The 13755-nt window shown below is 30.1% G+C and overlaps 1 protein-coding gene across 1 annotated transcript in view; it reads left to right on the top strand.

Moving 5' to 3' along the window:
* LOC148228240 (uncharacterized) overlaps positions 1-13755 on the top strand; it is a 74825-nt gene that overhangs the window by 41409 nt on the left and 19661 nt on the right. The window contains exon 2 of the mRNA XM_088200202.1: positions 7125-7909. Within this exon, the coding sequence (XP_088056328.1) occupies positions 7252-7909 (658 nt within the window). The 5' untranslated portion in view covers positions 7125-7251. The remainder of the gene's footprint in view (positions 1-7124; positions 7910-13755) is intronic.

Raw genomic sequence — 13755 nt, 5'->3', positions numbered from 1 at the left:
CCCACAGCCTCGTAATCAACCATCAGAGTCAAGTGCCTTAGTACAGTATGCGGATAATGCAGAAAAATATTTATACTCTTGATGGCTATAATACTGTTCATATAATGGGAATGATAAAAATCCAAAATCTGAAGTTATATCCGATGACCGCATAAAGAAATTTACAACAAAACCAAGTGCAAAGGAGCTAGCAGCACTATCACATATACCCCTTCTAGTGTATGAAAATCATGTCGTACCCGAATTGAGCAAGAGATTCAAGCTCAAAATTTTTATGATGTAGAAGAACTAACCGAACAAATATTTAATGTAGTTGATTTGTTGTGGATGTACGGAAAGTGGAAAAATATCTCACCGTTGCCAGGGTGGAATGGATTTATTGAACAACATACAAAAAACAATGAGAACTTTGTAACTTCTCGGATTCTGTTTCTTACTTGTATTCATCATCCTGCGAGTAATATGGACACAATTTACATCACATTACAGTGTGCTATAAACACTGCCAAGAAACATGAACAAAGAACATGCTTAATAACTTTTGATCAGCCGTTGTACATAAAAGCACGTGAAATCGTAGCAGCTTCAAATGCTAACTCAGACTTGTCCAGAGTAGTTGTGAAACTAGGAGGCTTTCATATGCTTATGTCTTTTATTGGATGCATATGGTATATAATGAATGGAAGCGGAATCAAGGAAGCTCTCAGTACAATTTATGCTTCGAATTCTGTCGATAAAATGTTGGTTGGTCACGCTTTTGCAAGAAGTATCAGAGGCCATACGCTATTACTTTTTGCATTATCGATGATGATTTTTGAAGATTTGGAGATTGAAAGTTATAATGCTTAAGATGGGTTCATTCAGCAGATAACAATATGCGATGTTTCCTATGAAACTGTGGAAGAATGTGCAGGTAACTCTGGCTCCGTAGTTTACATAGCGTTATCCTATAAACGGATGCGCGCTTCCCACTCCCCGCGCTATATCTCGAAAACCATTAACCATACGAAGAAATGAATTATAACAAACTTGTAGAAAATTTTATTTTCTATAAGTTTTGTGAAACATCTAATGACATGCGACGCAAAGGAGGCGAGATATTTGTAAAAAACGATTTTTATGATCTTTGACCGTTAATATCTTGATTAGCAGATACGATATCTTATGAGACTTTTCACCCTATCTTTAGAACGCCTAAACAAAGGTCTGTGCAAAATTTCAACTTGTTATCTTTCATTCCGAGGTTAAACCCTTATTTGACTGGACTAATACATTTTATAGGTTCTTTATACAAAACAAATAAATAAAAAAAAACTTTAAGCAAATATATAATAATAAAAAATAAATTTATTTTTTAATTAAAATTTAAAAGTTAATTTTATAAAGTGTACATTTTTTTAATAATAAAAGCTTATTATTATCATGAATATTGTATATTGCTGCTTTTTATTATACACTTAAGTAAAATATAAATGCAAAACTTCTCTAAAACTATTCTCCATCGTATCGATGAGAAATTCACTTCCAGACATTTCGACGCTTTTATATTAGCATTCAATTAATTTTCCACTTGCCCAATTAAATATCACAAAGGGAACTTTTCAATGAGTTTATTTAGCCTTGTCTCTTTGATATGTAAAACTGCTTTCAGTTCCACGAAAAACATTTATTATTGCGGAAGCGTGTTTTTCCCATCATTTAAAAAATCGAGTTTTCCCGTTTACACAGTACACAAAAAGCCAAAGCTTTTTCGTATTTTAAATAAAAAATAACAAGAAATTACACCGCAACAAATCAAAGTAAATTAGTAATATATAAATAAAAAAATCTTTAGTGACATCGGAATAGTTGTATGTTGTTTTAGTTTCACTAAATCGAAATTCGTGAAATTCTTGTACTTGACTGTGCAGATCTCTCAAACTGACTGCTCAGGTAAATCCTCGACATTGTTATACACACAAACTCCTCACAAACGAGAAAGTTATATTATTGGAATTATCATCGTGTCCACTGGCAAGAAGTTTTTGATTTAATATAAAATTTCACATTGCTCCAAACTCCCAATAGGACCCTTCCGTGCAGATAATCAATATAGAGGAGGGTTATTAAAAATGTTTTGTGAAAACATTTTGTATTACTCTTATTGCCATCAGCTATTAATAGAAGCCAGATATGTTTATTAAAATTACGATTAATACGATTACCTTATTTTAATTAATTAATATATTAGGTTATCGAAAAATATATGTCGTTTTTTTCATAATTAAAAAAATCAAATAATTTTATTGCTATAAAATATAATTTACTACTAAAGATAAAACTTTTTCTACCTCCCAGACATTTTTTTATTTAGATTAAATAAAATTGTAAAATATTTCGATAGTTCATTAATCACATCGTCTGCATTTTGAATTTGTTCTATCTAGTTTAAGTTACATCAATCAAAATAAATCAGAATAAGCAACGTCTGGAAAATAAGGTGGATAAAAACAAATCTTTCAGACAAATTTCTTGATTACTTGATCGTATCAATATAAACCATTAAAAGTCCTATTGGTAATTACCATCTGGTTTTAAATAAAAAAATCAGAAAAGCTTACGCAAATTCGACACCGACAACACATTCGAAATCTAGAAAAATGCAGTTGTTTTCACTTCAATCTTCAGATTTGGTACAGCTAGCATCTTGAACTCAATCATTGAGACAACTTAGATTTTACGCACGGATTGTCACGGCAACGAATAAATGTTTGTGTCTATTATAAGTGTGTTAGTATATATTATAAGTATCTATTAACAAAATGTGTTCGTATCTATCATGAGCTGTACTTGTTAAGTTGAAAGGTTTTTGAAAATGTTTAAAACAAACATCGACAATATTTAGATAATGAGTCATTGTGGGGTGAAACTAATCATAATGTAACTTAATTAAATGTATAAATTTATATATAATAATTGCACATAGTCAGTAAATACATAAACGAGTATATTTGTATATTGATCGATGGTATTAACTTTGTTCGAAAAATATATCAAAATCACCATACCGTAGTTTAATCAAGTTTGGGATACGCTGATATATATACAATATATGTCTGTTTACTTCTTAAGGATGCCATTAGGTGTATTTAATGATATTAGCGTACAAAGGGTTTTTTTATTACTACATAACTCAATTATTTCGCGCTGCGAGCGACGTCTCTACATAACTCCGAGATAAAGATGGATTTTTTTCTAAGATGTCGGAGGAATACAAACTGGATTATGGGTTTTCCAAGAAAGAGCTGCAACAAAGAGGCGGAAACTCCATACATATTTATGGAGCACATGGAACTGGTCCAGATTCTGCTCTCGGCGGCCAAAAAGGAAAAACTCCAAATTGTATACACTCGACTAAGTTTTTCCGGCTAAAGTTGGTTGCAGAAAGACAACAATTTTTTCCCTCACTTCTGCATTATTTTCCCGAGTATTGTCTCGCGTATTTGCACAATGAACTGAAATTCCTGACAAGTTTTCGCAGCGGAATGCCATAGACCGGTCAGTGACACAAATCACTTTATCTTTTATTTCCCTTTTGTACGTCTCCGGCTGCAGCGAGGCGCTTTCTTTTTGTGCTCAAAACAACTAGAATTCTTCCATCGTCTCGGGCTGGAAAACTTTTAGTTTTCATCAAAAACAAACACGCGCCTTTAATATGTTGACCGAATACTTATAGCGCCTTTAATATGTTGACCGAAGTATCCGCAGAATTTCTCCAATATAGGGGAGAAAATCGAGAAAAATTACTTCGAAGAGTTGTTTTTTTTAATTTTCGCGATTGCAACCGCACCATGTGGTTTATATCCGGACCTCGTTCTGTATCCGAGGTTCAAGTTTAACGATTTAAAGGCGATTACGTTTGACGACATTGTCGCTAACGATCGTTAGTGTGGCTCGAGTGAGGCTTTACCATAAAAGCCTTCGCCAGCATCGCCAGCGGCCAAGTATAGTTGTTAGACTTCATCTAAGCTGAAATCATCTCAAGAGTTACATTTTAATCTTAATAAAATGCTTACTACGAGCCTAATCTTATTTCAAAAAAAATAATTAACAGCGCTATTTTACATTAAAAAATATATATAAATATTAATTATTAAATGTTTATATTGATTGTCTTATATATTATATTGATTTTAACCGTGTGCCATTTTACCGTGTGTTAATTTTACCGTGTAGGCAATATAAGATTAAGAAGCGCGTAATACGTGTTATGCCTAGTTCTTCATATCGTTTTTTGACATTATTTGTCATTAAGTCAATGACTGCTGAACTTAATCCTATACAACCTCTTGCCAATAGCGGATGACTCTTGTGTTGCGTTGTAACCGCTTTATTTTATATCTAATATGAGTAAAATTTAAAGTTTAAAGCATTATTATTAGGGAAATAAAATATAAAACAATGAATAAAAAAGTATTTGTACCCTTTTTTTTAAATAATGCTTTTTCAGAAAACTGATCACTTTCATTGAAGAAAAAGCTCTCTTTGATATTACACTAGTTGGCTGAATTCTTGCAAGATAATTAACTGCTAATTGTAAATATTTGTACAGATTATTTTTCATCGATCTATTTATGTATAATTTCGTTTTATCTGTCTATACTCTATATCAAATCATCGCTAATGTTTTTAATGACTCGATTTTTTACTATTTTTTCAGTTTATAATTTGCTAAAGTTTGTCTTTCATTGATACTTTAGCAACTAGAGATTTCTCTGAACTTTTTGTACATTTTCATTTTAACTTAAATCAACTATCTCATCATCTTTTTATTTGTGTCGTGTTTTAATTTTTACTTTATTAGCAAAATAATACATTTATGATACAGTCGTCATTTTTTTCAAATTATACAGGTATTAAAAAAATATTGCAAAATTATGCAAAAGTCTAATTTAAATTTATAATAATTTCTAACTGCAGTAATCTTCTTTGATTGTTCATCGAGCATTTTATTATGACATTCGTGCTAAATAAATTTTCGTCTTAGCAACATTGTGATTCTACTATTAACAGGTAGAAGTAATGTTTGGGTATATATTCACTAATATGAATTTTTATTTATATCTTAAGAACTAGCTATTCTATCTAGTTTTTTGGTCTTTAAGTATTTTACGAGTTACTGCAAAATGTTGTTTTTAATTAAAAGCGATTTTCATATTTTTGTTATTAGTGTGAATATGTAAGTGCTTGTAAAATCAATAAAATAAATTGTAGGTTCGTCTTGATGCGAATCTTATTAATTTCTCAAGATTAAGTGTTGATTTTGCATCAACCAATATTCATATTTTTTTGTTGATAAAGAAAATTGTCTGATAATTATGTAAAAAAAGTCTGTAAATACTAAATATGAAATTTTTCTAATCTCTTTTTTTTTAGCTGGCTTCAGACTATGAATCCAAACTAAATCCAGATTACAAAATTGATTGTGTGTGTATATATGTTGATGTAAATGTAACAACGATTTATAAGCCCATTTATCGAATGTGAAACTAAATCTAAAATATATCACCCTAAAGTGTTAATTCACAGAGGTTTAATCGTTAATTAATAGTTTATGTACTCCCTATTGTGTTTATAATTAAAGTGAATTTGGTATGTACTAGTTTTAGGATATATCTCCAATTTTGATCTATATGAAACAATATATCTTAAAACATTTCTACCGCGCAAATAATTTTACTTTGTTTAACTAAAAAGAAGAATTTAAATTGAAGCAAAGATTGTATTTTTTTATTTCTTTAACTCAAAAATGTTTTCTGTGTAAACAACATGGGTTATTGTTAAAATTAGGACAGCAGAATTATATTATATTTTATATTCAAAACTTTACTAATTGTTTATCATCGATAAACAGAATTGAAAATAGTACATACATAAAAATAAAGCAATGAGAGAGCGAAATATTAAAAAAAAGAAAACGTTTTTAATTACTTTATAAAATTGTTAAAATTATAATAGTTCGTTAAAATCCATTTTTTTAACGTTTTTCTACTAATTATGAGTATATTCTCGTTTTACGTAATTTTTTGTACATATCTCCTAATTTTACATGGATTTTGGGTCGCGATTTACACGATATTTTGTAGAATCAATCAACTGAAAAAATTAAGGGAAATGTGTATCAATAATTTATAACTTGCTGCAGAATATGGATTTTTTTCTAATATTTTATTAATCAAAAAATCGTTCCATAATATATAGTGGGTTTGAGTGATTTATAGCTATACAACTAATAATATATAAGTTACCGATACCCAAACAATTTAAGACATTAATACTCATTTACAAGATGTTGATTGTTACCCTGTTGTAATGCATTGGGCTAGCGTATATTATGATAAAACATTATTAACACTTATTATTATACTTAATACGTATTTTTAATAGTATAATCATAGTGGTTTTTAAAACCTTAATTAAAACCTAAATGTAGAAAATATATCTGAATGATATAAAACCATTTAACTTTATAATAATTACGGATTTATGGTAGAGTATTACTTTTACAAATTTAAATTAAAATTAATTTATTAACATTATAAACATTAAATAAGTAATAAAAACAGTCTTGTAATAAAATGTATAAAAAATAATAATATTCTTCACTTTTGGTTTTTGTTTATTGGTCACTAAAACTATTTACTATTAAATAGTACTTGATTTTAATGAGTTAATAATATTTTTTTTTATTTTAATATTTTAGTTCATATTAAGAGAATTTTTAATACCTAACATGTTCGACCTACTTCAATTTTAAGTAATCATCTGTGAGATTTGGAAAATCTAAGAATTTTTTTTTTATATAATTTAATTTTAATTTACCAGAAACAATATAAATTGAAAAATCTAGGTTAGCCTAATATAAAGAATTATTCGATTATTTTATATTATAGTCACAAATTTTGATCTACCTGTCACAATATAAATAAAAAAAAACATTAAAGTTTAAATGGAATTCGAACCTCTCAAGTCTTTTTGTCAGTGATTTATACCACTTACTTATCGTAATGAAAATCTAATTTGCTATATATTTAATTGATATCAATGTTTAATAATACTAATTATTGTATTTTATTTCTTTACAGATATTCAATGGATATCGACAAGATGCATTTTATAAAGACTATAAATTTCTATATTAATCAAAACTTATTCGATTGTTGATCATCACATTTTTAAACATTTTTTATATTAATCTTGAATTAAGTTCAAATGGTGATTAATATAGAAAAATCTAAAATGCATTACGGCGGCGGATCGTTGAAGAAAAGTATCAAGGCGAGAAATGGCGACTCAAAGAACAGCGAAATGTTGAACAAAAAGTTGCAAGGAGACTCTCCTACGACATGCTGCTTTTGCATAAAGACCAATAAAGCGAAACGAAAAGGTCTACTCACCGGTTTGGTGACCAATATAGGGATTTTCGCCCTTCTACTGGCTTACACCCTGTTGGGTTCATTCGTATTTTTGGCAATCGAAGGAGGAGCCGCTAAGATGCATCAGAAAACTTTGGCAACCACTTTATACCAGCAGCAGATGAGAGACAAGTTGGTCAACAACACTTCAGTTCAAAACAACACAGTTTTGCAAGCCAGCGCAGACTTGAGAACGAAGACGGTTGAGAACATCTGGGAGATTACGGTGTCGTTGAACATACTCTACAAGGAGAATTGGACCAAGTTGGCGTCCCAAGAAATTGGACGGTTCCAAGACCAACTGGTGCAGAAGGTGGCCGCTGAATTAGCGGGTCAAGTTGGACCGCAGGGGGGTAGGGCGATCGAAGCTTCCGGGAGCCTGACGCAAGCTGACGAGTTCGAGTGGAACTTTGCGAAAGCTTTTCTCTATTCGCTGACGGTGCTCACTACTATAGGTAATTATTATTTTATTTTTAATATTATAAAACAATCCTAACACTTAATTAAGATAACTAGTTCGCGAAACTTCAATCTGGGATGCATAACTTTCAAGACATGTTAACAAAAAATAATATTATTAGTATGTTTTAACCTGAACTTTTATCAGTGGTCGTCCATCTCAATAAGCATGGAATATACTAAAAAGTATCTAGCATATTGTATTTATTTATTATATAACAAAAAAGCTAATAAACTTATTATATAATACAACATATGGTATTTTGAATATGAGTGGTTCCAAATCAAAAGTAATAATTTAGCCAAACCTCTAATCAAGTAGGAAGTGTAGGAGACAGTTGGGATTTTATATTTGTATATTTTTTAAGTAAAACCGCATTACAACACTGTATTGAAAGATTTTTATACATCTTATGTTAAAAGTCCTTTATTTTTTCATATTGAAATTAGCGCGAATGCTCTCTGGAAAAAATATTAAATTAATGTGTCGACGAGTGGTTTTTGCTGAAACTGACTGGTTCGTTATTAACTTTACTCAGAGATCCTTTTAAACGCGATGAGATTATTTTTTTAAATATTTTACGAAATGGCGACAATAAACTAAAAGGGCGATAATTTAACGGAAGAGTAACGTCTTTATCAAATTTCTTGATCAGATAGATTTTTACGGTTTTCCCAATGGTAGATCTACCGTAAATAAATATTATATATAATAGAACCATCTAATTTAAATTATATATTGCTGTGCTACAGTTGCTAAACTTGATGGTTTTAAATTATTCACACTAATCCTATTTAGCAAATTAAGGAACGATCTCCTTCATTTAGCCAAACCGAAGAACACCGCAATACAAATTGCAGCGCATTTGTGTGCACTTGCCTGTGAAACGTTTACAATATTAAACCAATACTATTTGTCGTCCCTGCGGGTTGACTGTTTGGCGTCACTGCAAATTACTATCGTTAATAACGAAACAAGGTGGAAACGTTCAACATTATTAACGACCACAATACAACCTGTACAAATGCAGGGTTATTAATTTGGCTGCTGCCCGTCGAACTGTGGCCAGCCCCATACTACTTATATTTTCTTAGTTTCCTTGCCGTATTCATCTTTCACGTTTTTACGGGCTGACTGCGATTTATTACACCCTGTTAACTCCGAACCTTATATATAAAATATTTTATGCGTATACAGGCTGGTCTATTAGTTCCTATATTAAAACAACTTTTTTTATTTCATAAATACATTACACAACAAGTTTACACTTTTATTTAGAAATATAAAGCGACTCAATTTTGTTTATTTATTTTAATGTTTTTATTAAATGACCTGACAGACATAAGCCTAATGCGTTACAACGGGGTGAATCTGTTCCAACCGATTAAGTCAATCAGATATAATGCATACCTAAAAATTAGTATTAACCACCAGACTGAAAGTCTGGGTATGGGTGACTTCTATATTAATAATTATAAATTATTATATGTAATATAATTTACAACCAATAGATGTCATTTCAGATGTGTCTGGTTTTTTAATATTAGCGCATTTTTAGAAATAAAAATTCGAGTGCCGCTGCTGGGCTGTTTCAGATTGATAGGGATTGTCATTTTTACTTTTAAATGATTTTGGAAGTTTTAGTAACCAGATGAAACAAATGTACTTCATCACAGTTCATCACTCAAATGATGATCTATATATTTAAAAAAAATCTATACTTAATATGTTTAACTCTATATAAAAGTCTCTTAAAAATAAACATAAATGTACAGTTGAAGTTCATTATCTGTCTTAATTTCGTTTTTTATTACCAACTAAGTCAGCTGCAATTGATCGTATGAAATGGGGAAGACGTCATGCGAAAAAATTTTTCTCTCCTCTCACGATTATGTCGGAACATCGACTAATGGAACATATATTTGGTCTTACTTTCACCTTAGTACTCGAGCTCGCCACCAGTGGAGCTTACAAAAATTGACACAGACGATCCAGTAAGCCTAGGCATTCAGACCTACTTAAACAATGTTTTGACTGAAGTAGCCAAGCACATCTAAGAGGTAACTCAAGTCAATTGTTCAAATTTTTAAATGCATAATTAAATGTAAAGCTGTAATTAAAACATAAATACCAACAGCTAATAATATAGTTTTAATCAATTTTAAAAAATGACTTTATTATGAAATAATAATGGTACATCTGAAAATAACGTGTAATGTTATAATAAATATAGAGTAATTTCATATTGGTAGCAAAATATTATTGTACATGGTATTGTAAATAGTTACACTCGTTTTTATTATGACTCAATAAACGTCTTAGCCTTAACGAGTTTATAAAATATTATTATCAAATGCTTTCGAAAATATGGCGCGAATAGGGTTAACCGAACAGTAAAGTTACTCTTGTTTCTATTAACCTGTCCAATTTCTCTGCAGCATCCATTTTTTTCATTTCGCTAGACACTGATTTCATTTGCCGCATCTAACGTTGATTGATGTCTGACGGTCGAAACATAAAGACATCCTTCTTCGTCCAAAATACGGGTTTAAATATATTTCTGTATCAATTTAATTTTTCACACTATTCCATATGTCAGGGGTTACGATATGTCCAAGTTGAACTGTTACCAAATTCTGTTTGTGTGAAAATTAACTGATGAAATATTTAGTTTTAATCAAGCGACAAATGGACGTTATGAATAATGATAATAATCACTTTTGAATTATGAAGATTTATTAATTTTACATATTTCACTCATCGGCTTAAATCCCATGTAATCCTATACATTATTTAACTTTTATCTTCTGTGGAAATATCTTATATATACTTGTTCTAAGCTTCCAGTGTCAGACTGGCTCGCTTCAAAATTAAACCCTCTACGTTCAATTTGTTACTTTGTAAATTGCATCGCTCTGTATGATTGGTTTATAATAACATACGTAAACAAAATATATATATTTAAATATAAATAAGGAAAATAAAAATTAAATTTGTTTGATTGATTTACAGCCCTGAGTATTATTTTTTTTGATTTTTGATTGAATACTTTGGCTGTCGATTTAAATATAAAACAAGATGACAGTTGTTATTTAAAATAATTTTCGGTAATTTCAAATGCATGTTTGATTTGACTTATTATAAATTAACTAGGTACATTTGAGGATTAAAATTAAAAATTGTATAAACTATATAAACAGAACAAAATATACTCATCGTAATGAAACCTTCAAGTTTTGTAACATGAAACTAAAAATAGTAAATATCGAGTAAATAATAAAAACAGAAATAAAATACCTAAATTTACCAATGACTTAATAATACAATTCACATAATAATAAAACTAAAATGCTTTAGTTTTATTATTATGTAAACTTTTTTCGAAAGACATAAATATTACGTAGTTTGTCCATAGATAGAACTGCATTATCCAATAGTTTAAAAAGTGTTTAAGTATTTACTTTTGATAGTTTATTGTATAATATTAAATATATATTGCAACACACTATGGTAGGCGAGTATCACTTATCTCCGAGTGCTAGTGGAGAAGCCGGTGGAAGGATGATGTCCAGTGGATGGTCCTCTGAGGTCTCGTAATCTGGCGATGTTCCTTTCTCTATGTCACGTTTCTCTCTCGCTCTCTCTGACCGTCTGCGCTTCGTCCATTGGAGACCAGCCTTAAGTATCATAGCTATAGAAAACTCTCTGGCGAACCATAACCATGCAGCGACCATTCAGCCAATTGTTGCACTCATTTATTCGACCAACAAAATATGTTTCAGCCTCTAGAAAGTGACTATTGCATAATGGACATAGGGTCTTGTATTCGTACAGCTAAAAATAAATGTAGTAAATTTATAGGATATAATGTTTTTAAAATATTGGGGTTGAACGATTAAGATTTTGTAACGTTTTGTCATAAATAAGACTGACAACAATATTTTTTTTTTATAAAACCATAATTTTCGAACAACATATGAATTTTATATAAAGGATTTTTTTAGGAAAAAATATTATCAAAAGTCGAAAAAGTAATAAAATTTTCAACTTTAATATGAAAATTATATTTATGTTTACTATAATTTTAAACTAATAAATACAGTGAAAATTCTAGATAAAATGTGATTAGATGGGTTCTTATTTTCAAGTGCAATAATTGCTTAAGGAAAGAATAACTTAACACCACAAAATATTTTAATTGATGGTATCTTAAATAAACATAAAAAACCTAAGTTTTATCTGTTTATTTTATTTTTCGTTGAAATTCAATTTATGTACTTTAAGTCAATAATTAAGTTCAACGCAGATTCAGTTAAAAGTTGAGTGTTATAAAGTCCAAAGTTTTATTCTTTTCGTTGCTTAAAACGAACCGTTAAAACAGCAGCATGTGTGCAAAGTTTCACATGTATTTTTCACGTCGCATATTGAATTAATTGCATTTTTCCAATTTTGCCGAGAAAACAACTTTCCCAATTTAATTTGAGAGATGCCGCGAATGAATTTTCAGCACATCACAAATCAATTATGGATTTTTCAATTCAATTTTTCATTCTGTGCGACGACGAGCTGGATAACAGGCACAAAAAATATATTCCAAGCCGCGAACAAAAAAGTGTTTTTCTCCGCAGAAATCGTAATAAATGCGAATTTTCAGAGCGAAAATGTTAATTTTTCAAAGTGAAATTCCCCGACAATCCTGTTCGGCATCATTTTATAAACGTAAATGCTTGTTATCATAAAATATATTAACGTGGTTAAAAAAATCAGTTTCACGCGCAAAAATTATAATTTTTATCATTACTATTAATCATATCTCAACGAATCACAATCAACATTTTCATGGTAATATGTACCTATAGAAATAATAAAAGTTTTTTTTGAGAGAGAAAAAAATATAAGAGCTGAGCTTTGGTTGAATTTGGATAATTTTCTAGTGACGTTTCAGTTTTTTATCTCACCCTGGAAGTACGATTCCTCAATTCTTTTAAAATAATAACAAATATTAAATCTCGATATATTAAAACATTATTGCAGATTTATTAGTAAACTAAGAATGGAAGTGGCCAAAGTACAAATGTAATAAAAAAAATGTTTTTTAAGTCACTTTGTTATTATTTCACTAATCATATGCATCTGTAGCAACATGGAAGTCAACGAAATATTAATAATTATTTACACCAATATAACAAACTGTTCACTTGGTCTTCCAAGTGATTCGATTGAAAACACTAACACGAAACAAGTTTTATACTGTTTCTTCGTATGCGTTTGAATCGAGTTGAATGATCATAATAACGTCCTTAGATAATATTCACTGAAGAGCTTATATATTATCATAATACGCTTTTGAGTGCAAATAAAATTCAACAATAGATCCCAGAGCGCGTGTTTATGGGACTTTTAAGAACCCACTTTTCATTTTTATACTGCATTATAATGGAGGATAAAACATTTAAAATAAACATATTCAGAGGTGAAATGCATGTAGCTAGAAGTACCGTAAAAAGCTCGGGGTGCATTAGTGCCCCGGTCGTCATATAATATATGTACACAGTATAGAAAAGACGCTGAAAACAAATTGAACCATACGAAATATGCGATGTTTCCCCGCAGTAATGTTAAATAAATAAAACGCCTTTATAAGCAGCACGTACATTAATGCAACAAAGGGACTACTCTCGAAGGCACAAGGGGAAAATATGCCGAGAGACGTTTCTTTATAGTCTGCATTGAAAGCTCCCAGTCGGACGGCCCTCTGGGGAACGGGAACTTGGAAGTCATTTCATACTTAAAATTGCTCTTTCACACACAAAAAAAATATATGTGCATATACTATATGGT

The sequence above is a fragment of the Plectrocnemia conspersa genome, unplaced genomic scaffold (genome assembly GCF_051122295.1).
Source record: "Plectrocnemia conspersa isolate PC_06_02 unplaced genomic scaffold, ASM5112229v1 ptg000012l, whole genome shotgun sequence".
In the NCBI taxonomy this organism is placed as follows: Eukaryota; Metazoa; Arthropoda; class Insecta; order Trichoptera; family Polycentropodidae; genus Plectrocnemia; species Plectrocnemia conspersa.
This window is presented reverse-complemented; position numbering and strand designations above follow the sequence as displayed.